Raw genomic sequence first — 25256 nt, 5'->3', positions numbered from 1 at the left:
TGTTTTTGCAATATTAATGACAGCAGTGGACAGGAAAGAAAGCTAAGGGGGTGAGTACGCAAACTGATCAATCAGGGAAATGCATGATGGGAAATGTAGTTTTCTAGCTTGGTTATACATTGGCTTTTACAAAAACTTGTAACTCAGGAATGGCAGCAGCTAGAAAGACATAAGACGGCTCAAAATACTCAGGGGGACATAGTAAGTAAGAACAGCTAGCATATAATTTTTTTGCTCTTAGGTGGATAACCCCTTTAGTGTCAAACATATCAATTTTAAGGGACAATAAAAAGCAAATCACAGCAGTCAGTGGCCTACATGGCCAACTCGTAAAAGTCATAACAGTACAACAAAAAACTGTACTTAATACATACAGGGGAGAAGTATCTAACCTGCTCCTGTAGCGTGCTGGGCGCAGTTTAATCTCTACGTCGTTTTGATGCACTGGGGGTGGGACTAATGTGCCCCCCCCCCCCCCCCCCCCAACTTAGCTTTTCGCTGACAGATTTCCTGTGCCCCTTTTTTTACTGTCAGGTTTAGTTAGATCACCTATTTAGCCATCAGCTTTTATGTTGATAAATCCCCCCCCCCCCCCCCCCCCTTGTCTTAATGGGAAGCAAGAAATATGACTAACATATATTTAATATTCAATTCTAAAACATTTGTACTTAATAACAACACATAGCGCACTTAGTATTTTGGATGGCGGTAGATTATGTGATGTCCAATGAGATAGAATCGGAAACATGATGAGAGACAGCCTAGACAAGCTGCATATGCATATAAGCATAGTTAGCATTGTATAGTTGTCTATATATTTCTATGTGAGAAAGCTATATACAAAGGTTAGAAGATATGTACGTTGCCTTTTGTGTACATTATGTTATTCACAGTTTAATATTTCACATATCTGCAGTGATTTAATTTCCTTGTACGTGTATTAAGAAATGTGAATGATATTATATTTCATGCTTCGCAAAAACCTAAACTGCCAATTTGCTTCCTACTTTGTATGCTGATGGTAATTACTTTTGCTGTGAGCATCTGTCAATGCAGAATTTGTGTCTCTTCAGGTTCATGTGAAAATGGCGGATGAAGCTGTCTGTGTTGGCCCTGCTCCCACTAGCAAAAGCTACCTCAACATGGATGCCATCATGGAAGCCATTAGGAAAACTGGAGCCCAAGCTGTGAGTCTGAATGGCTGTATCTGCCGCAGCTGTTTCAGATATAGGAGGCAGAATAGCCAGAATTTGTATTAAAAAAAAAAATAACAGAAAGGACCTGAATATTCTATTCTTGTTTGGTTCATGTCACATGAGTTAAATGTGGCCGAAATCTCTACTGGAAATCAAAGGCTTTTGAAGCATCTGGCAAGGCTGGTGGCAGTTCCTGCAGGTGGCTGCTGGATTCAGAAATCACACCAGGGAGCTGCTTCAGTTCATTCCCAAATATGCTGGGGGGAAAAATCCCAATTAGCTTTAACCCTTTCCATGTCCCTTTAATTCCTTTTCTTTGCTGAGCGATAACAATGAATAAATAAAGATAAATAACTTAATTCTTTTTCACAGTCTTTGCCTTTTAGCACACAATAAAAGATAACGATTGGAATATAAATTTATAGAAAAGTGGTAATCCACAAGATAATTTAAATTATACGCACAGTTATTTTCCTTAAAGATGCAAAGTACGTTTTTCTTTTTAACAGCTGTATTTAAAAAGATTTTCTGAAACTAGGAGAATTAGTTACCTTATTTATAGTTTGTAGATCTCTCCCCCCCCCCCCCCCCCCCCCATTTCTGGGATCAGCTGGCGTAAAATCTTTTTCAGCTCTGGTGGGGTTGAGAATTGAATTTTAAGCATGAGTGCCTATTATGATAACACCCTCTGTTTTTATTTTCCAGGTCCACCCAGGATATGGGTTTCTTTCTGAAAACAAAGAATTTGCCCGACGTCTGGTAAGACGAGCTGTATTGTAGTGTCTAATGAATCTTTAGGATAAGCAGCAGAATGGCATGGTGTAGTGGCTGCATTCAACAGTGAAAGGTGTCTGATTATTTCCATGGCTAAAAGCACTGTGTGGTTAAGGCCCATTTATAGCTTAACCTGCCCTCATTACTGTATATTGTTCTATTAATAACCTGAAAAGTGAAATTGCCATGAACATGTTGTAATACTAAGCTTTATTCAGTGTGGCTTTCTCTCTATTCTTTTTTTTAATAACTTGCACACTTGCATATTTTTATCTGTTAGTGAAAAGATGTGTTCCTTTTTTACTCTCCTTTTTTATGTTTGGTATTGTGCCCCACATAGCTTTTATTCCCTGACGTTTTTGGGGTATCTTTTTGAGTGGATGTTTTAGAATTGATTGTAGTACTCTGCCTGGTAAATACTCTCTTGTCTCTGAATTGATTCCCCTCTCTTTCTCATAACTTGCTTGACACAACGTACAATTGCATTAATATATGTGATGCAGCATACAAAATGACATATTTGTTTCAAGAGCCAGATTGGAGCACTAATGGTTTTTGACAAGATTTCTTAAGTGGTTCTTGATCTATGAACTACATATGGTAAATTATCCAAAATAATATCTGCCTTGTAGGGTTAACAGCCTATTACACTTGTATAAACCAGACATTGGGGGGTAAAATGAGTGATCACTGGGTCACTCATGGTCACTGACATGGCAAAAAAAATATCCAGAATTAGTTTTCTTGCTAAACGGCTTTGAGCTATTTATTTAATGTATATATAAATGAATAGTTATCTGTTCTTGATTTTCGTGTTTCTTTTTTAACAGTGTAGATCATCTGCAGTTGCTGGTATACACACTTGCCAATTCAAAATACTATATTTAGGATAGGTTTTGTCAATGTCAACAAACTCATTAATTTGAGTGGTGTGACAGGACATTTATTTTTGTATCCATAATAAAAATAGCTGAAATGTAATTGTTTTTCAAATTGTTGTGATACATAAATATTGTGTTCTAGATCAAAACGCTATGACAAAAATGTAATTTGGCTTATTTTATTTTGTATCTGATCTGGTTGTATCACTATATCCACATTGCAGGATTGCTTTGATTAATGATTATATGTTTTACACTACTGATGCCTTGCTAGTAACAATGGGGATATAGTGATACAACTGAGGACCGCGATCAGATACAGAATAACAAGACTTTTTAGCAGGTTGTTAGCAGGTTACAACTCTACTAATACGCAGCTTCTACACTATAGCAAATAGCGAGTGTGAACAAAACCATACAGGGTAGTGCTGAAAGTGTGCGTTATATACATATAGCTAAAAATGTGATTTGGTAAATTGTAAAAAATGTTTTCATTTACCTCTAAATACCTTTTTATAAATCATAGGTGTACAGCAGATGGACCAAAATGTTCAGGTTTACTGTTTCTTAATAATAATAATAATAATAATAATAATAATAATAAAAAATTCTAAAGTAAGCACAAGCTCTGCTCCATCTCACATGGGATTCATTGTAATCAACCTTTTATGCAACAAAATTCATTAAAGCTTATTAGATATTGTTTTTTTTTTTTTTTTTTAATTGCTTATTTTTGAATAATATCCAGGACCAAAGGGCCACATGGCCTACAGGAAAATATGAAAGAACAATCATAATAGAGTGACATTGTGTAATAAACTATAATAGTACAACTGGGGAAAACAGGTCAAAGACAAGACCAAGAAAAGACAGAGGTATAGTGGGAAAATGGGGGGAGGGGACAGAGCATGCAGTCACCAAGGGATAGAGCATCATACATTTGATCTGTTGTGCAACAGACAAATCATAATAAGTGTCCCATAGAGTCCAGATTTTTTGACATTTCTCCGTACGAAGCTCCTGTGTGGTAGACAGAAATTCCAGCCGTCTGACCTCTTGAATGCGGATAACCAACTGACTGAATGAAAGATTGCTTACAATATTTAGCCAACATTTTGCAGAAGTTAAAATATGGAGGAGCAGTTTGGCTGACATTTTCGGCATAGTTTTAGGTGGAACATTTAGAATATAGGTCACTGGGTCAAGAGGAAGGACTGTACCAAATACAGCTGCCAGTAGTCCCAGTAGATCTGTTTGTTTAATGGAGTGGTCGCAAAATGGCAGTGGGAGAACGGGGGTCGATAGTGAAGATAGAAGAAAGGAACTGGACTTCTGGTGGTGAGTATGTTTTGAATAAAAGGGGGAAAAAGCTCCATACTCTTGACTAATGTGTATTAGCCTAAACTGGTAATTGGTTCTGAAGCCCCCAAAATATCAAACCAAATGGATAGATGGAGTTAGACAGGCGATAGATAGATAGATATGACATATATGGGGAATCACATAATCCACATACAGATAAGGCCCACTAAATATTTATGCTCCTGTACAGAACTTGTGTGGTGCCGAAAATTTTTTACTGGCCTGATAACGCTAGCTTCACAGTACCTTCAAATTGAAGAAAACTGGGCCTAAATAGATGCAGATCCCAATAACTATGTTTAACCCTTTAAGTATCGAGCTGCCTTTTAGTTTTTGCACTTGTGGTTTTAAAAAAAATTTTTACAATAATTTTTTAGTCCCATTGGCGATTCCTATGGGCAATACTTTGATTTCTCATAGGTATCGATGCAGTATGAACTGCATTGATCTATGTAGTCTGGCATGGATTACTTCAGGCTCTCAATGGGAGCCTGAAGCAATCGCCGAGCCGGGGACAGCGTCAGAATGTTGCTGAGGCCCTGGCCAAGTAAGTAAGATTCATCTGACCCCCCTGCAATCGAATTGCGGGGGATGAGCCTGCCACTGGACCACCACTGTTTAAACCACTAATAAGTGGTTTAAATAGCCGCAAATGATCAGTTCATGACAGCTGCTGATAGCATATTGTGAGCCCTCTTAGTACCCTCTTAATGACGACATGGCGGGTATACCCTTTAATTTTGAAATAAAGATTTGACCACAATTGGTTGATCTGTGAGGATCTGATATTGTAGCTGTTGTAAATGTTAAATCTCAAACTGTAAGTGATCATACAGTAATACAAATACAAAATGGTGGATGAAATATAATAGACAGTTTTATAGTATTTAGCCAGATTTTATCCTGATCAGCACAGGTGCAGTATGTCTGGTTTGAAAGGAGATGTGGTAAAGTAAATGTCTTGCATTATGAGAGTAATAATGAGCTGAAAGCTTAGCCTGGGCTTCAATTAACACATGGTGGGCTCAGTTTGCATTTAATCCCACTTGGGTGAGCAAGTGATTATCTGCTTGTTCTTTATACACTTAATGAGTCAAGGAAAATAGCTTGGTTTTTGTAGGAAATGAAATCTTATATTTACTATAGTTAACTTAACTTATCCTCGCTTTGCATAAATGTTTATTTCTATACTTGTTTTCTAGTCATTACCTTCTAAAATGTTGCTTTCATAAATCCACCTAAGTCCACCTTGAAAATAAGGTGTCAAGCTTTTTCCTTTCCATTGGAAGAATGGTTGTCTAGAAGATTGTATTTACTGCATTTTTGGTAAAAAAAAAACAACACTCTTCACAAAGTTTTGTAGAAAATGACCAAGTTACTATTTTTGTTTTGTAGTGGTGGTAAAAAAAAACCATATGTTGTTGTTTTTTTTTGTTTGTTTTTTTTAGAGCATTTTAGATTATCTAAATTTAACGGTCTGTTCTTCCAAAAGCTTAAATGGAATTTGTCCTAAAAAAATGACGTATCGTTTAAATAATGTTTTTGTGTTAAACATATTTTTAGGATTTTTTGGTGGCATTTTTTCAAATTTTCTATTTTTCTATCTGTTTTATAAAATTAATCCTAAAATCTTGCAGTTTTCATGCTCACCACTGTAGCTAAAACTAAGCCATTGAGAATGGAGTCTATCTAAACTTCAGCCATTTATGATCAGCTGCTGAAACTATAATTGGCTGATCGTTTCTTTAGGTCACGGCCTAAAATCGTTGGGCGTGCATTGCTACGTGTAATAGCGATGTGCGGCTGACGGCTGATGACTGTAGTATAAAATCATAAAGTAATTACTAACCTTACCACATTCCCTGGTGTCTTAGGGCCTTTTCTGGGCTCTAAAGCGGCAGCTCTTCACTGACACGCGATCAGCCAATGATTGGCCAAGACAGGACCGCGATCAGCGATTGGCTTAGCAGCCTGTCAGTGCAGAGACCGGAGCACAAGGGAATAGAAGGCAGAGCTGCAGCTGCAGGGACCGGGGAAGGCCTGTGTACACTGGGTAATGTGGTAAGGTTAGTAAATACTTATTTATTATTTTACCCTGAAGGCAAGGGCATGCACAGACTGCTAACAATGTCTGTGCAGCCCTTGTTGCCCAATAGTTGGCCTGTGTAATTGCTCAGTAAATGAGCACCGATCTAGCAGATCAACGCTCATTTACTTTTTATGATTGACCCATGTAATAGTATCCAAAGACTTCTATTGTGTCTGTAGTGAGAAGAGGAGCCTGCTGTAAAGTGATCTGTGCAGCATTGCAGCGACATGAAACACCAGTAGGAGACAATAGCAGCTCATTGGGGAATGACCTCTTTAAAGGGAATCGGAGGTGCTACAGCTGGTAGTCCCCAAGCAAGCATGGTACCTTTTGGTACTTTCTTTTCATTGGATTATGCACAATCCTACTGTAATAAAGTGTCAAAGTGTTGTTTGTGCCATACTCTGGCACACCTCACCACTCCTTCATCCTTCCTCTTCTTCATGAATAATCAATGATGCCCGGCCTCCTGCTTGCCCAGCTGTCAGCCAGTGTCTCTGATTGCAACACTAGGATATAGTTGAATTTCTGACCCTAAATGTGTTTCAGCTGTGGTCTAGGGGTAACTCACCTGTCTAGAGACCTGCCAGCAGTTCATCCTTTGGTTCAAGTTGGATGCCTGCTCTTGGGAGTCCTGGAAAACATGGATGGAGCACATGAAGGGAATAACACTTCTACATTTGCCGGGAGACAAATACAGAATGTTTGGGTTTGAAGAATGTTGCAGAAACAAAACAGTTCGCCAAATTTGCTCAAACCTAGTATTGAAGAATAAGAGCGCAAGACCCAAGAGATGCTTGTCCTTGGATCAGGGTTTAACAGATAATAAATATTGTCCCCTATTCATTACATTACTCAATTATTTAGGCATAATGATACTATAGCAGTAATTATTTAATTTACCTGACAAATCATTATAGAGTCTGCAAGTTGAAAACTAACAATGAGTTTATTTACTTTCTACATCCTAAAAGCATTTTAAACTTAGAGCATGATCAGATGTGGTACTAAAAAATGGAACTGTTTAGAAACCACAAATTGGGGAAATCACAATATGTCAGCAAGCCAAGACGTTTTGGACATTTATATGCCTCCCAAGTTTAAGGTTTAGCACCTTTTCTTTTACAGCATGATTTTGCCTTGGTTGAATAAGTTTTATTTGTAAGAACTTGACTGGCCACACAGAGCCCTGACATCAACTCAATTGAACACTATTGGGATGAACCACAACTGAGATTGTGAGCCAGGTCCTCCAGTTCAACATCAGTGTCTGACCTTAAAATGCCCTTCTGGGTTAATATTAATGGCTGATGTTTCAGAGGAACTAACCTGTTTAAATAAGGTGATGGTTCCAGATGGTGTCCACCCCAAGCTTCTTAAAGAACTTGAATCTGTGATTGTAGCCCCTGACAGATCTGTATAACCAATCCCTCCTAACAGGAGATGTTCCTGATGATTTGAGAATATCCAGTGTTATACCCATCCACAAGAAGGGTAGTAACGAAGAGCCTAGTAACTACAGGCCAGTTAGCATAACATCTGTAGTAGTCAACATAATGAAAATACTTCTAATAAAGAGGATAATTGATCACCTAAAAATCTACAAATTTTGATGGATTCAAACCAGCATGGGTTTAATGAGGACTGATCATGTCAGACTAATCTTATTGATTTTTTTTTATTAAGTCACAAAAGTGTTGGATGAAGGTGGTGGCGTGGATATCACCTATCTGGACTTTAGCAAAGCCTTTGATTCAGTTCCCCATAACGAGCTGATAGAAAAGTTAGAGAAAATTGGACTTAATCCCTGGATAGCTCAGTGGATTTGTGGTTGGCTGAAGGATAGATATCAGAGGGTTGTTGTTAATGGTGTATCCTCTGAGCAGAGACTGGTGACAAGTGGTGTGCCACAAGGGTCTGTTCTAGGTCCTGTTTTTTTTTAATATGTTTGTAAGTTACATAGGAGAAGGTTTGGTAGGTAAAGTTTGTTTGTTTGCTGACTGATGACACAAAACTGTGCAATATTTTTTGATTTTCCTGGAGGTTTTGGTAATGTCCCGGCCGGCCCCCGTACTGTCGATCGGTGTTAGCGTTATAACGGCGGCCGCCGGTACCGGGGATTGCCGGTGCCGCGGCATGCGCAGGCCGGTCCATCATGGCGATCAAACAGTTAAAAAGATGTGTCCCTGGGTTCAGCATCCTACTGCTAGGTAGCTGAGGGGATGCAGAACAGGTGTGTGTGGTGTAGGTGCACCACACTCACCTGATCTAGGCGTCCCGAGTGAAGATCAGCAGTACCCGCAGCGTCCTCTTCTTCTATTGTCTTCGGCTCTTTGGGCTCCCTCGTTTTCTGACTTCGGCAATCTTCAGCTCCCTCATCGTCTAACTTCGGCAATCTTCAGCTCCCTCATCGTCTAAGTTCGGCAATCTTCATCAGCTTTGCTCTACTGCCCTCTAGTGGCTGAGCAGTGTATATTATACACTGATCAGTTACTTTGGGGTAAAAAGAGTTGTTCCCCCCCCCCCCCCCCCATTTTTTTTTTCTTTTTATGCACCCTTACACCTCTGAGTGCTGATACGTGCGCCGCTGATCAGAAACTCCTCCTTTTTGGTGTGTGGATTGCCCCCCCCCCTTTTTTTTCTATATCCTACCGCCACTGTCTGCTAAGTACAGCACATAAGGGCTACATTTATCAGCAACTCCTTTCTTGGCGTAGTTTTTTTTTTTCCTTTTACTGTTAATTTTTTTTTTTTTTTTTAAATACTACATTACACTACATGAAATAAAGTTTTACACTACACCACTACACATTTGCATACCCCATATACCAATCCCCATATAAAAATGGCCCCCAGGGTGTTTCCGGCGGCGGAGGCATACACTATTATTGCCTCCGACCCCGAAACAGGCAGTGAGGATGAATGGGGGGGATCCTTTTTTCCTCCATTCATCCTCATCATCCTCATCCAGTGACGTGTCTGGGGGTAGCGTAGCGTATGCTGCCCCCCAGAAACGTCTTTTCCGCCAGTACTTTCCCAATAAGAGATGACGGCATGGCGTGAAATTCTACAAAGTCTGTGAGAGAACCTCAGGGTTCACTTACAGATTTAGGGTACGTTCATGCTGTGGAATGGTGAAGGATAACCTTTGTGCATTTCTCAGCTGGCACCCGCCGGCGGACTGATGCAGGCGCACGTCTACACCCATGCCATAGACTCCATTCTATGCACGGGCGGATTCCGTTGTCCGTCCAAAGAATGAACTTATTCATTCTTTGGACAGAGGGCGGAATCCGCCGTGCATAGAATGGAGTCTATGACACGGGCGGAGACTCGCACCTGCATCAGTCCGCCGTCGGGTGCCAGTTGCGGAATGCACAAAGGGTTATCCGTCGCCATTCTGCAGTGTGCACGTGCCCTTAGAGTGTATTAAGAAAGGGACACCCGAATCCAGCCTCCAGATGCCCCCTCATCCTCGGAGTTAGTGGGAAAATCGTTTGGGAACTGATCTTCCCACTGCTGGATTAAGGTTACCACCTGTACGGGGATAACTTTTATACCAGCACCCCCTCTTCCGGTCCCTCGCTGTCCGAGCTACTGTAGCTTGTGGCACGATCCGAAAATAGCAGAAGCAGTAATTAGAGCCCTAATATTTAGCAGCCATGGAGCGGACCCAGCGCTTCTGGATATGAAGGACCCCATATCGTACCAGGACAACATTTTCCAGGTGACGTCCCGCACACTGGAAAATTGGAGACCCCAGAAGAATTGCAGAGTGTGGCGTAACAGGGGGATCAGGAAGGACACCAGTTTCCAGTGTGACACCTGTTCTGATCACCCCGGCCGCTGTATACAGGATCGCTTCAAGGCGTACCACACATCATTGGAGTTCTACATTTTCTAAATTCTTTTCCTTATTCCTATTTCAGGGGTCACATTGATCCAGGGATTATTCTGATTGCCATTTTGGAGTCGGGAAGGAATTTTTTCCCAGTGATGAAGCTACTGTCGTCTGCCTCACGAGGGTTTTTTTGCCTTCCTCTGGATCAACACAGGTTGAATTTGATGGACTCCTGTCCTTTTCAACCTTGGGCCTAATACCCCCAAATAAAAAAATGTCCCTTTCTCCAACTAAAAAGGTATGGCCGCCATTCCCATTAGAGTCTTGCCATGATGCAATTACAAAGCCCTTGTGCTGCCAGGACGGAAGAACCCCCCCCCACAAGTGACCCCTTTCTGGAAACTACTCCCCATAAGGAATATAACAAGGCGTGCAGCGGGGATATGGTCCCCTGGTGACTGGCACATTTGTGCCATGAATATGGAAAAAAAATTGTATTTTTTATTTTCACAGCACATGTTCTGCATATATGCCAGTCACCACTGGAGTTCATATGCTCACTGCACCCCTTGTAAGATTCCTTGAGGGCTGTAGTTTCCAGAATGGGGTCTCTTGTAGGGGGTTTCTACTGATCTGGCAGCACAAGGGCTTTGTAATTGCGACATGGCCTCCATCCTCTATTCTAGCCTCTAAATGGCGCTCTGTCCCTTTGGTGGCTTGCCCTGTGCCCATATGGCATATTATGTCCACATGTGGGGTAATTTCGTACTCAGGGGAAATTACCCTACACGTTTTGTGTTCATTTTCTTTTTTAACCCCCTTGTGGAAAAAAAAAAAATCAAGGCTGGATCAACATTTAGTGTAAAAACATTTTAATTTTTACACTAAATCTTTGATCTTGTCTTAATTTTTTAATTTTCACAAGGGGTTAAAAAAACACACCATGTGTAGAGCAATTTTCCCTGAGTACGAAAATGTGAACATAAAGCGCCAAGCAGATGCAGGGTAAGCCTCCAAAGGGAAGAAGCGCCATTTGGCTTTTGGAGACTGGATTTGGCTGGAATGGATTTCGAGAGGCCTCTGTGTTGCCAAGACAGTTGAAACCCCCACAAGTGACCCCATTATGGAAACTACACCCCTCAGGGAATGTAACAACGGGTGTAGTGACCATATGGACCCCACTGGTGACTGGCACAAATTTGGAGCAATGTGGCGTGAAAATGAAATATTACATTTTTTACACTATAATGTTGGTTTAGCCTTGAATTTTTACATTTTCACAAGGGGTTAAAAGAGAAAAACCACATACAATGTGTAGAGCAGTTTTGTTGAAATTTCCTAAGCGCTCCTTAATATCTGAGGCTTGTGGTTGCGTCAAATAGCTTATTTTTTGCGGGAAGATCTGTAGTTTCTATTGATACCAAGTTTTATATGTATATGACTTTTTGATCTCTTTTATGACGTACTAGAAAATGTACCCGGCGCTGCCCGGGTATAAAGTGTCAGTGTGTTAATTAGATTTGTTCTAAGGTGCCCAGGAGGCCAAGCTAAAGGTATTGTTTCATCTGAGTTAATCAGTGGAATTAGTGTATACCTGTAGTGCATAGTTGGAGGGGTTCTGTATACCCACAATGTATAGTTTTTAGGGGTCTCGCATATCTGTAGTGCATAGTTGGGGGGGCTGTATACCTATAGTGTATAGTTGAGGGAGGTACTGTATACCTGCAGTGTACAGTTGGTGAAGGTCCTGTATACCTGTACTGTATAGTTCGGGGGCCTGTATACCTGTAGTATATAGTTGGTGCTGTATACCTGTAATGTATAGTTGGTGGAGGTCTTGTATACCTTTAGTTTATAGTTTGAGGGTCCTGGATACCTGTAGTGTATAATTGGTGGAGGTCTTGTATACCTGTAGTATATAGTTCGGGGGTCCTGTATACCTGTAGTAAATAGTTTGAGGGTCCTGTATAACTATAGTATAGAGTTGGTGGAGGTCCTGTATACCTGTAGTGTATAGTTTGGGGTCCTATATACCTGTAGTATATAGCTGGTGGAGTTCCTGTATACCTGTAGTATATTTGGGGTCCTGTATACTTGTAGTATAGAGTTGGTGAAGGTGCTGTATACCTGTATTATAGAGTTGGTGTAGGTCCTGTATACCTGTAGTGTATGGTTTTGAAGTCCTGTATACCTGTAGTGTATAGTTTGGGGTCCTATATACCTGTAGTATATAGTTGGTGGAGTTCCTGTATACCTGTAGTGTATAGTTTTGGGGTCCTGTATACCTGTAGTGTATAGTTTGGGGTCCTGTATACCTGTAGTATATAGTTGGTGAAGGTCCTGTATACCTGAAGTATATAGTTGGTGGAGGTCCTGTATACCTGTAGTATATAGTTTTGGGGTCCTGTATACCTGTAGTGTAAAGTTTGGGGTCCTGTATACCTGTAGTATATAGTTTTGTGGAGGTCCCGTGCACTTGTAGTGTATAGTTTGGGGGTCCTGTATACCTGCAGGGTTGTATTTACCCGTATGGCAGTGTTATTCAGTCACAGTGTGTCGGTATTGGTCATGTCTGGTATGGGGGTGTTATCCAGTCACGGTATGGCGGTATTGGTCAGGTCTGGTGTGGCGGTGTTATCCAGTCACGGTATGGTGGTATTGGTCAGGTCTGATATGATGGTGTTATCCAGTCACAGTATGGTGGTATTGGTCAGTACTGGTGTGGCGGTGTTACCTAGTCACAGTTTGACGGTATTGGTCAGGTCTGGTATGGCAGTGTTATCCAGTCACAGTATGGCGGTATTGGTCAGGTCTGGTATGACAGTGTTATCCAGCACAGTATGGCGGTATTGGTCAGGTCTGGTATGGCAGTGTTATCCAGTCACAGTATGGAGGTATTGGTCATGTCTGGTATGACAGTGTTATCCAGTCACAGTATGGCGGTATTGGTCAGGTCTGGTGTGACAGTGTTATCCATTCACAGTATGGCGGTATTGGTCAGGTCTGGTGTGGCAGTGTTATCCAGTCACAGTATGGCGGTATTGGTCAGGTCTGGTGTGGCAGTGTTAACCAGTCACAGTATGGCGGTATTGGTCAGGTCTGGTGTGGCGGTGTTATCCAGTCACAGTATGGCGGTATTGGTCAGGTCTGGTATGGAGGTGTTATCCAGTCACAGTATGGCGGTATTGGTCAGGTCTGGTATGGAGGTGTTATCCAGTCACAGTATGGCGGTATTGGTCAGGTCTGGTATGGAGGTGTTATCCAGTCACAGTATGGCGGTATTGGTCAGGTCTGGCAGTGTTATCCAGTCACAGTATGGCGGTATTGGTCAGGTCTGGTATGGAGGTGTTATCCAGTCACAGTATGGCGGTATTGGTCAGGTCTGGTATGGAGGTGTTATCCAGTCACAGTATGGCGGTATTGGTCAGGTCTGGCAGTGTTATCCAGTCACAGTATGGCGGTATTGGTCAGGTCTGGTATGGCAGTGTTATCCAGCACAGTATGGCGGTATTGGTCAGGTCTGGTGTAGCAGTGTTACCCAGTCACAGTTTGTTATACCTGTTGTGCCCTGTATATACATGTACTGTATGGATGGAGTAGGGGGTCCTGTATATACATGTACTGTATGGATGGAGTAGGGGGTCCTGTATATACATGTACTGTATAGATGGAGTAGGGGGTCCTGTATACATGTCCTGTATAGATGGAGTAGGGGGTCCTGTATATACATGTACTGTATAGATGGAGTAGGGGGCCCTGTATATACATGTACTGTATAGATGGAGCAGGGGGTCCTGTATATACATGTACTGTATAGATGGAGTAGGGGGTCCTGTATATACATGTACTGTATAGATGGAGTAGGGGGTCCTGTATACATGGAGTAGGGGGTCTACCAGTTATTACTGTGGATGTTGTGAGGCAGCTTCCCTAGCAACCATTGCTCCCTGTGAAAATGAAAGCAGTAATCCTATTGGTTGCTAAGGCTCCAGCTGCCGTGTCTGCTGCAGCTAATTATATCACCTGTGTGTGCAGTGAGGAGATTTTCCCATTCATCTCTATGGGGCGCCGCTCTTCCCCCTCCCCCTCCCCTCCTGTACATCTGGCGGGGACGGGACCTTCGCAATAACCTTCCCGGGCACCCAATGTATCTGTGTGCCAAATTTGGGGTAAAACGGTTCAGGCGTTTGGAAGTCTATAGAGGACAGACAGACAGACAGACTTTGATTTTTATGATATAGATTTTCTAAAGTGGATTGATAAAATACAGCTATTCTGGTACTGTTTTTTTTAATTTTTTTTTTACAGCGTGTGTTTTGCGATATAATTATTGATATAGTTTTATAAAATGGGTCGTTACGGACGTAAGGATACCAAATATGTATATGATTTGTGTTTTTGATCACTTTTATGTCACGTTTTATTGGGTATGGGGAATGTAATGCATCTTTATTATTGGGGGGGGCTGGGTTGTGTTTACACTTTTTCTTTCACTTTTTTTTTTTACTTTTACACTAGTGTACATTACTGTACACTAGTGTAAAATACTTAGATCACTGATACAATACACTGCAGTACCTGATGTACTGCAATGTATTGTATCATGCCTCATGCTGACAGGCAATAGCCACGGCCAACCCTGTCAGCATGAGGCATCTCCATGGTGACCCCGGGGACCTTCATTAGGACCCTGGGATCACCATGGAGACATCGGAGGACCGGACGGCGCCGCGGGACATAGCGATCGCGTAAGTGACCCACGGTGCCGTCCGGGATCCACCGGGACCCGTTAGATGCCGATGTCATGGTTTGACAGCGGCATTTAACGGGTTAAACTGCCCGGAGTGGAGAATCCTCCGCTCCGGGCAGTTACAGGAGGGTGTCAGTGGTCACACTGACCGCTGATCCCCCGTCCTGCAGCCGCCGCCGGGCGGTAATTTATTCTGATGCGCCCGCCGTTAAAAGGCGTACGCATCGGAATAAAGCCCATTAGTGGCCGCCGTGAAAAGGCAGCATGGCGGTCACTAAGGGGTTAACATGTTCAAGCTCTAAATAAGGTTCTGGAGGGAAGTGTTTTTAGAATAAAACTAAACTCAAGAACAAGAGGACACAATGAGAGGTGAAAGAATAGTAGATCCTTATAATAAACTCCAGCAGATGTGCTACGCAAATCTACAATAACAGAATGTTAACATTTCTGGGTTAAACATATATCTATCCTAAGATGATAAGAAGGAAAATACTAAAAGAGCAGACTAGATGGACCAAGTGGTCTTTTATGTTTTTATGAAAATTCACACGGACAACAAATCCATAATTATTCTCATGGAATTAGGATGAGATGTTCTAAAAGCTTCTGTAAGTGTATTGCATATGTGTCCCAATATTTTGTCCATATACTGTCTGTTAGGACGGGGACTGGAAAGACAAATAGACAGTGCAGTCCCTGCCGATGACACCCGCCCCAGCTGTCCCTACCTGATTGCCACACTCTGCCCTAGGCGGCAGTGGACAACTTGGCGGCGTTCCCTCACCTGCGGTAAAGTGAGGCACACAAAACAAGACAAGACTAATACACACAATAAAGGGGTAGTCAGTAGTCCAAGTCAGCAACGTTCTGTATACTCAGGTACAAAATCAGAGTCCAAAAGAATAGTCGAGGTCCAAAAGCCAGAGGTCAGGAAAACAGGACAAACAGGTCAGAGGAATGCTAGTTCAAGATACACTAGTGTTACTAGGCTCTTTCACAGGCAAGGAACTTGTGGCAAGTGATTGTACTTATAGGACTAGAAGTCCCAGCCCAGCCCAGATATTGACATCTGACTGGAAGAGTCAGCTGTCAGTTAAATCACTGAGATCACAAACACCTAGTGCTGATCTGCAGAGGGAGTGCAACACTGGACACTCCTACATCCAGGAATAGCAGAGCAGAGAAAAAAAAAATCAAAAGCAGCCTGACTGCTATGGACGCCGTGCTGAACGCACAGCTCGAGTCCTAACAGTGTCATTGTAGTTAAGAGATATAATTTTAATAATCATCATCATTTTGGCATCACCATATTCAGCAGCACTTTACAATTCTGGGGATACATTTATAGAAAAAAAATCTGAGGTTACAGAGATACACATGTAATCATCAAATCAAACATGAGTGCTGTGCTTGCTAGAGCTCACAAACTATATTGTAGATTACTGGTTACATTATAGGCATTGTTAAGACACTGTTTGTTATGACAACTTTCACTTAACAGTGAACGCATGCAAATATTGTGCATGTGAAATAATTGGAAATGGTTTCTAGTTTCCTTCTTTGACACTTATTAATGCCCTTTGCAGTGTGGGGCTCAATTAAAGGTGTATTGTTAACATATTATATTATGTGGATTTTTCAGGTTTTTTGTTTGCATCTGTGGGCTAATAAAATATGAATACAATCAATCATGACCACAGGGGTTGTCCAGTGGGATATTGTGATGCTATGCTTTGATGCTTTTTTTTCCCGGTGTTAAGAATTGAAGTTTGACGTATTGATTGTGTGCTTGGTTTCAGAAGGAATGTGAAGCTTGTATTACTTAGGTGAGTTTTGTATAATGTTGTTTAACTAAAATGAGAAATCAAAAACTTGAGGGCCAAAGGTGGTAAACCTTTGCTTCCAAAATGGCCCTCAAATATTGTAACATCCTTCCCCAAATGTAGCCCTGCAGCACAGACTAATGCTTTAAATGTAACCTGTCATTTCCTTCATGCTGTCTGAACAACAAGTGGGAAGAAGCTGCTAAGGACTCGTGGTACAGGCAGAATTAAATTGATGACAGGTTCCTTTTAACATATAAAATTATATTCCCATCTGAACATATATGCATATCAAAAAGATAGGACATAAGTATCTAAAAGATACTGAAAATGGCTCCATGGCTCCTGTCTTACTAAGAGTGCTTGCTGGCTGGAAATCTAAGAACAGTCTTACTGGCTGTTTTATGCAATTTCATAACTTCAATTGACTTTAACACCTTCCTGGAACGTCATGTAAAGCTGGTAGTTCCTGCAACATGACGTTCCAGGAACTTCATGATGTCCCTGCCTCCCCCCGCTGTCCCTAGCGGCGATCTGGAAGCAGGATGAGTCTGTGTCCCACAGCCTCTCCCTGCTTCCCCCTTCAAGCAGTTAACCTCATAGGTGCCGTGGTAGTTGGGACCGCGGTGTCTACGGGGCAGCCGGACGGAGATCCGCTCCCTCCGACCCTCCCTTCACCCCCCCCACCCCCCCAGAGCTCTATGGAGTTACCATAGCAACCCAGGCGCTGCTTTATTCGCCTGATCTGCTATGGATGAGAACGATCAGGCCCCTGCACTGAGGCAGGGACCTGATCGTATAAATAAGCTGTTCTGACAGCTCATTCATTCTATAATACATTACAGCACTGATCATGTTCTGTAATGTATTATAGATGTACCTGTAAAGTGAAAGTTAAACACACAATTACACACATAACTAAAAAAAAAATAAGATAAAAATAAATAAAAAAATAAATAAATATACACATCCCCCCCCCCCTTTTTGAATGATCCCCTTTAAATAAGATACACATATTTGGTATCGCTGCGTCTGTAATGGCCCAGTCTATTAACCTGGTACATTAATTACCCCACCCTATTAGCACCGTAAAAAAAATAAATAGAAAACTAACCAAAATGATTTTTTTTTTGTTAATCCTGCCCCCTAAAAAATACAGATAAAAGCTATCAAAACGTCACATGTACCCAAAAGGTGCACTGCTAAAAACGTCAGCTTATGCCTCCAAAAAAAGAAAAGAAAAAAAAAAAGCCCTTGCATAACTCCATGCCATCAACTGTAACAAAAGCTAGATAAAATGGATGTCACTGTAATCGTACCGACCTGACGAATAACTAGAACATGTCATATGTGAAGTATAGTAAACGGCATACAAAAAAAATATTTTAATAAACAGCTGCTAAATTATGTTTTTTTTTTCGTACCACCTCATAAAAATTTTTATAAAAAATGATCAGGGTGTCACATGTCCCCCTGAATGGTACAGATGGAAACGTCAACTTGTCTTACACAAATATTTTGGCACCGCAAGGCCTCTGTGACATGGAGTAATGGCTAAAAAAAAAAACTGAAATAAAAAAAGGCCCCATAATTCACCAGGTCTCTGTCATGTCGGAGGCCTGTGGTTGGGTCAGATGACGCACTGTGGCCACATATGGGGGATTTCTAGAAACCTTGGAATAAGCGGAATAATTGTTGAGTTCCATTTCTCAATTAGTATTTGCTGTGTTAGAGGAAAAAATGGATTAAAATAGAATATCTGCCCAAAAAATGAACATTTTAAATTTATCCTCCAACCTGCTTAAATTTCTACGAAAGGGTTAATAAACTTCTAAAATGTTACTCTGAATACATTGAGGGGTGCAGTTTTTACAGTGGAGGGATTTATGGGGGTAACTAACATACAGGCCCCACAAATCCACTTCAGAACTGAACTGGTCCCTAATACAATCAGAATTTGAAATTTTTCTGAAAATTTGAAAAATCGCTGCAAAATATCAAAGCCCTCTACCATCCTAACAAGTAAAAGGACGTTCACCAAATGACGTCACCAAAAAGCAGACATGTTGTAGATGTTGCAGTAATAATTAGTTCATGTGGCATGACTATTTTTCTTAGAACCAGAGAATTTTGAATATAAAGAAATGTAAATGTGTTTTTTTTTTTTTTTTTTTTTTTTTACAAAAACTACTGAATATACCAACCAAAGTATATCACTAACATAAAGATGAATATGTCACAAAAAAATCAATTTCAGAATAACAGTGATAATTCAAAGCACCGCAGAGTTATCACCACATAAAGAGTCAGGTCAGATTTAAAAAATAGGCCCCGGGCATTAAGGCAAAAACAGGCTGAAGAGGCAAGGGGTTAAAGGGGTATTCCACTCAAACATAACTTTGGTATGTTGCTGCCCATGATTAGACTAACATTTCCTTCCATACTTGTTATTATCTATTCACTCTGCTTCCCCCAGTTCTGAGGTGCTACTTTCTGCTGAAAGCACAAAAATCTGTATGAAAGATTTTCTCTCGTCTCCCCCTCCTCCCCCTTTCTGAGACAGATGTCCCTGACTGGCTTTATCTGCAACATTGTAGCTTCTTTGTAACGCTGGGAGGATTAATCACAGTGAGTTCATTAGCAACTTGACCGCAGAAACGCTCCCAGCATTACAAAGAAGATACAATGTTGCAAATAAAGCCTGCCAGGGACTTCTTTACATCATCTGTCTTAGAAGGAAGGGGGAGGAGGGGGAGACAGAGAGAGAGGCTCACACACAGATTTTTGTGTTTTCAGGAGAAAGAAGCAGCTCAAAACTGGGGGAAGGAGACTGATTGTGGGCCCCCTGTGCGGGGGTTCGGGTCTACATGGCAGCTAAGGGCTCTTGTGAGAGCCCCCAGGGCATTGTATTACAGTAGTGATCTTCTGATCACTGTAATAGTCACTGTATTGAAAATGTAATAAAATATATTCCCCCAACCTCCCATAAAATAAACAGTACCCTTTTCCATCCCTTTTTCTATATAAAACATAAAATTAAAGTACACATATTAAGTATTGCCACGTCCACAACGACCTAAACAATAAAATTATTTTATGTTACTCAAACTGCGAAAGCGGTAAAACAAACAAATAAAAAAACCTGATAGGATTCCTGTATTTCGCTAGTCCGCCCCCCAATAAACTGTAAAAATACTGTAAGTCATATGTATTACAAAATGGTACTAAATCGGTACAACTTAATTTGGAAAGTGACAGGTCACCAGCGCCCTCTTTTGCCTCTCCCCTCCCTCTTGTACCTGTTCCCTTGATCCTCATGACCCTGCTTGCTCACTCTCTACCCTTGGTTGTTATAACATCTCTATTAATCTATGTTCTTCCCCTCTTCCCCCTCTTATTTGTCTTTTTTATGACATTTCCCCTTTCATGGTACATCTGTAAAGTTGGTATTTTTCATTAACTTTTAGTTTAGAAACATTAACAGTTTAGTGACCAAACGCATGCAGTAGAATACTATCTTTTGCTTGTGTTTTTATCTCCATTCTGGGGAACTTCTGATGTACTGTTTACCATATTGTACACTTTGTATACTTTCTTATGTTTATAATAAATAAAAATACAAAAAAGTGCAACTTGTCCAATATATAAAAAAAAAAGCCTCATATGGCGATGTCGATGGAAAAATAGAAAGTATACATCGCTTGGGAGGCAACCATGGAAAAAAATAAAAAAAATTACCTGGGCCTTAAGGCCAGAATCCGTTAAGGGGGAAAGGGGTTAATTGGGTTTAAAAAGTGCATAGCAGATTGTGTGCTAGGCTGACATTCTACACTGAAGGAGAACCTGTTATTACATCTTAGGGAACTAAACCACTAGCAGGGGCACCCCTTCTTCACCCTCAATCCTCATCTGCTTTTCGATTATTAGCAGATGGTCCCTCTTCTCTTTCTTTTTTTTCTAACTTCTTGCCTGTAGATGCACTTGTGCTTGCATCTGCTAACTACCTTTTGCTCCTGTGAGCAGAGGAGCCTACCACACTAAGTATGCAGCCTCAGTATAGAATTGCTGTTAACCAGTGTGCAACACTCCCAGAAGTGGGGAAAACCTCTTAAGGCTGGCTTCACACTGCCTCAAAATTGTGAAAAAACACCATGGCTTTTTTTTTTTTTGCAAAAACAAAAATGCTAGCGGCCAGGTTCTAGCTGAAAGTTTTTCATACTCCTTTCCCCAGTTTTTTTTTTTTTTTGGTAGGGTGTTTTTCTCTCCCCGCTGATGTTTTTGAGGCCCTTTGGCAGTTTTTACAAAACTCAGTAGGGATGGTCTGAACCTGCCGAGGTTCGGGTTCGTATGACCCATCCTTTACTGTATAGCGCCCCCCCCCCCCCCCCTGATCCAAGCACTGTAATGTATGGGAGATGGTGGTGCACTGCCTGTACTGCTACTGCACTGTATATGCACTCCAGCAGTCGTATACAGCACTGTACTGTATGTGAAGCCTCACCACTGCTTAACTCGCCAGGTACAACCCACCATCCACGCTTGCAAAAACGTACGAAAAACGTTCGAAAACCTAGCGAAGTTTGAATTCCAAACATTACTACTGGGTAAATTTTCATTCGAATACCAAGCAGTTTGAGTTCCAAAGCGGTCGAAAACCTAGGTATTACTGTATATAGATGTGGATGAAAAGGATTTAAAATCTAACTATGGGATCCTATGAGATATATATATATTATATATTTATTTCATGGCTTTCCATATAGTGAGCTTTGGAATGCCTTTCTTGCTGTATGGATGGGTTATTATTATGGTGGTTAGTAAGTGTTTTGAAGAAATAAAATTAGTAAAAGGTAACCAGGTCAGATCAAACCGAGGGAAGGTTCAGGGTACTGTTCTAAATGACGTTCTACTTTAGGCTCCGTTCACATGGAGCAAAACTGGCGGAGTTCTGCAGTGGAATTCTCCCCTGCTTTATCCCTCCAGCCTCCCTGTCATAATAACACTCTATGGGAGGCTCGCTTGCCTCCGCTCCCAGCGCTGAAGAATGGACATGTTATTATGACAGGGAGGCTGGGCGGGATTCTGTGGCGGAGAATTCCACCGCGGTATTCGCCAGTTTTGCTCCGTGTGTATGGAGCCTTATTCCGAAAAGGACCAATTAGGGAGCATGACCAAATATGTAAATGCATACTTTGCTGTTCTCTAACAAGGAACTTGTTAGGTAGTGCTTAGTGGTTATGGTTAGAGATGAGCGAATCTACAGTAGGAACAAAGTGAATCACTTAAAGGAGACCTGTCACCCCCTGCGGCTCCGGCAGCAGGACTCAGCGACATGAGGTAACTATAAGGGGATCTATCTGGGGTCGAGAGCCTGTCACCCCGGCGCGGGGGGTGACAGGTCCTCTTTAATTCCTATCGGGATTCTGCTCATCAGGCTTTGGGGCTTTTAAAGCGTAACTGTCATTTCAGGGTCATTTTTCTGAAAACCTTAAATATCAACAGTACAAGCAATTTTAAGAAACTCTGTAATAGGTTTTATGTACTAAAAGAGTTTCCTTTTGTACTGAAAAAGCAATCTCCCAGCCTCCTCCCTCACTGCAGAAGCAGCAGGATTTCTGTGTCCATTATGTGGCTATGGAGAGGGGAGGGGCTTTTAGGAGTGACTGAGCACGGAGCAGTCCTGCACAGCACAACACCCTGCAATCTTCTCTTAGTAAGTTCATAGATAAGTACTGACCTTTCTGAAAAATAAATCCAGCGTTTTAGGTGCCCAGAGAGTCTCCAAACAGCTGACCTTCATGTCACCTCTTCCTGCTCCCTCATCTCCCTCAGCCCCTCCCCCCTTCATAGGCACAGAATGGAGAGAGCAGAGCCCGTCTTCAATGGCTTCTCTGTAATGAAGACGTGTTTGCCTGATAATGCACAGATAAGAAGTCGGGGGGGAGGCTGGGAGATTGCTTCTTAAGTACAGAAGGAGGCTTTTTTGGCTGATAAAACCTATTACAGAGTTTCTTAAAATCGCTTATACTACTGATTTCTGCAATAAAAAAAAAAACATGACATTTCACTTTAATAAGGTCTCGAGCTCTATAAAGTGGGATTACCTCCTCAATCCCTTTTTTTTTTACTAGTTATACTTCTAGCTATACAGACCAGCTTATGATATGCTTTCCCTACTGCCTGACCACACTGTTGACTGTGAGTCTGTCAGAAATTACCCCTATTTTTCTTCTGAACTGTCAAAGTGGTTTTCAAATGGAATTCCTGCTCCTGAAGTACACTTGTTTACATTTGAAAAATATTAACCTGCAGTTTACATTGTTTTTAACCATTTTTGTAGCAAAACAAAATCATTCACAGTGGTACCTCAGTTCTCGAACATAATCGGTTCTGGAAGGCTTTTCCAGGAAGGGGGGGGGGGGGGGTCAGGGTCAGGGGAGACAGGTCTGTGAGAGGCAGGAGTGGGCAGCTGAACATCAGTTCAGCTGACAGTTATCCCCCTGACTTTGTGATTTTGTTCGGATACTGAGCAATGTTCCAGTACCGGGGGAAATTTAGTTTGAATACCGAATTGTTCGAACACTGAGGTGTTTGGGAACTGAGGTATTACTGTACTTACATACTTGTATTACTTATATTGTGTTTTGACACTATTCTTAATCAGAAAGTTGATTGAGTGGTACTAATGTACAGTACAGTGGTGCTTTGGATTAAGAGTGTAATTCGTTCCAGGGCCGTGTTTGTAATCCAAATCACTCTTAAACCAAAGCAAATTTTCCCATAAGTAGTCATTGAAATGTAGACAATTTGTTCCACATTCCAAAAATAATGATTTTTTTAAATTCTGAATAACATGTAAAACAAATGGAACAAACATTCAGAAACAGCTGAATATGTGATATTATGAACGCTGTACAGTTTAGCAATCAGCATTTGAATGTATAGTAAGTGCTTAAACCTAAAAAACAGCAGCAGTTTATAGATATAGGATGGAACTGCAGATCCCCATAAAGCAGGAGCACAGTACAACAGGCTAGAATAGAGAAGCTAGGCTTCTGTCAGAGGTCTGTGTGGTGACATGACTGGACTTCATCAATGTGTAAAAGGTGTGTGTTCAGCATGGACCAGTCAGTAAGTGAGAATCACAGAGCTGTGCAGGAGAACAGTGACAGAAATTTTTCTATACAACAGTGTGAATGGCCGAGTGTAAGTGCAGGCACATTATAGCAGGAATGGAAAGGATGGGAAACACAAGGGCTGACAGAGACTGCAGGGGAGCATGAAGCAGTGAGCAGGGCAGATGTGGGCACATATATGCAGCACACTCTGCCCGGGAAGAGAGGGGTTACAGCTATGAAGATATTTCCTCCGCAGTCCTGTCCCCTGATGCAAGCCCCAGCCTGAAGTGGATCCGCTATGATTTGGAAGGTGAGGGAGACTTCCTAGGTTAGAGCACAGTGCTGTAGACCATGCTGTGCAGATCCTGCCCCTCCCCCACTCCCACCCAGTACAGGGAGCTTTTAAACCAAGTTACAATTTTGAAAAAATGTGAGCTCTTCTTGCAGAACACTCTCAATCCAAGTTACTCTTAAACCGAGGTACTGTTGTACTTGCTATCTTTGATATATTTAGAGTCATGTTTTGTTGAGACATTTAAACACATGGCCTGTTTGTGAAAGTAAGTGCAGAAGAAACCACAATAATAATGCTTTTATTTGTATAGCGCACACAAATTCCGCAGCACTTTACATAGTTTTTTTGGCCAATTATTGCTCCCTGTCCCCATTAGGGCTCACAGTCTAAATTCACCTATCTGTATGTTTTTGGGTGTGGGAGGAAACCGGAGTACCCGGAGGAAACCGGAGTACCCGGAGGAAACCCACCAAACACGGAGAGAACATACAAACTCTTTGCAGATGTTGCCCTTGGTGGGATTTGAACCCAGGACCCCAGCGCTGCAAGGCACAATATGTTGCACATGGCAAAAAAATAGATCCCTATTTTTATTTTGAACCCTGCAGTTACTACTCAGTACCCAGTAAACTTCTTAGTACAGGCAAATGAATTTGCTGTTTGTATAGTGGTGTAAATGACCATACAGCCCCCTCTGCTGACTTTGTTTGTCATTGGCTATTAATTTGTATAGCAAAATAGCAGTCGTTCTGTCTTTGAAACTTTACACACTCATTAAACATGAAATCAATGGAACTTAATAGCTATGTCATTGATAGGTCATTTCAGTAGAGTACAAATTCCCTGTAACGGCTTCCTCTTTGTATTGCGTTATGCATATAATTAATCCCCACATCCAGCAGTGGAGTTTAACCTGGGGACTGAATATTTGCTGGTGCATTTTGTAAAATGAGAGTTCGTTTTCATTGCACTTTTCAGCACTGAGCTGCTTTCCGTAGATGATCACACAGCTGACTAGCCTACTTCTGTTTTACTTCAGAAAAAAAATGCGATTACATTATTAATTTTATTATTTTCTGTTCTGTCATTTTAAATGAGATGCTTGCAGTTACCATACTATGACTTTG

At 41.4% G+C, this 25256-nt stretch overlaps 1 protein-coding gene across 2 annotated transcripts in view; it reads left to right on the top strand.

The window, feature by feature from the left end:
* The window catches only part of PCCA (propionyl-CoA carboxylase subunit alpha), a 447530-nt gene that overhangs the window by 63651 nt on the left and 358623 nt on the right, over positions 1-25256 (top strand). For both annotated transcript variants that reach the window (XM_069970721.1, XM_069970720.1), the window contains exons 5-6: positions 1074-1187; positions 1902-1955. In XM_069970721.1, coding sequence (XP_069826822.1) covers positions 1074-1187; positions 1902-1955 — 168 coding nt within the window. The remainder of the gene's footprint in view (positions 1-1073; positions 1188-1901; positions 1956-25256) is intronic.

This window comes from Dendropsophus ebraccatus, chromosome 5, assembly GCF_027789765.1.
Source record: "Dendropsophus ebraccatus isolate aDenEbr1 chromosome 5, aDenEbr1.pat, whole genome shotgun sequence".
Taxonomy (NCBI): Eukaryota; Metazoa; Chordata; class Amphibia; order Anura; family Hylidae; genus Dendropsophus; species Dendropsophus ebraccatus.
This window is presented reverse-complemented; position numbering and strand designations above follow the sequence as displayed.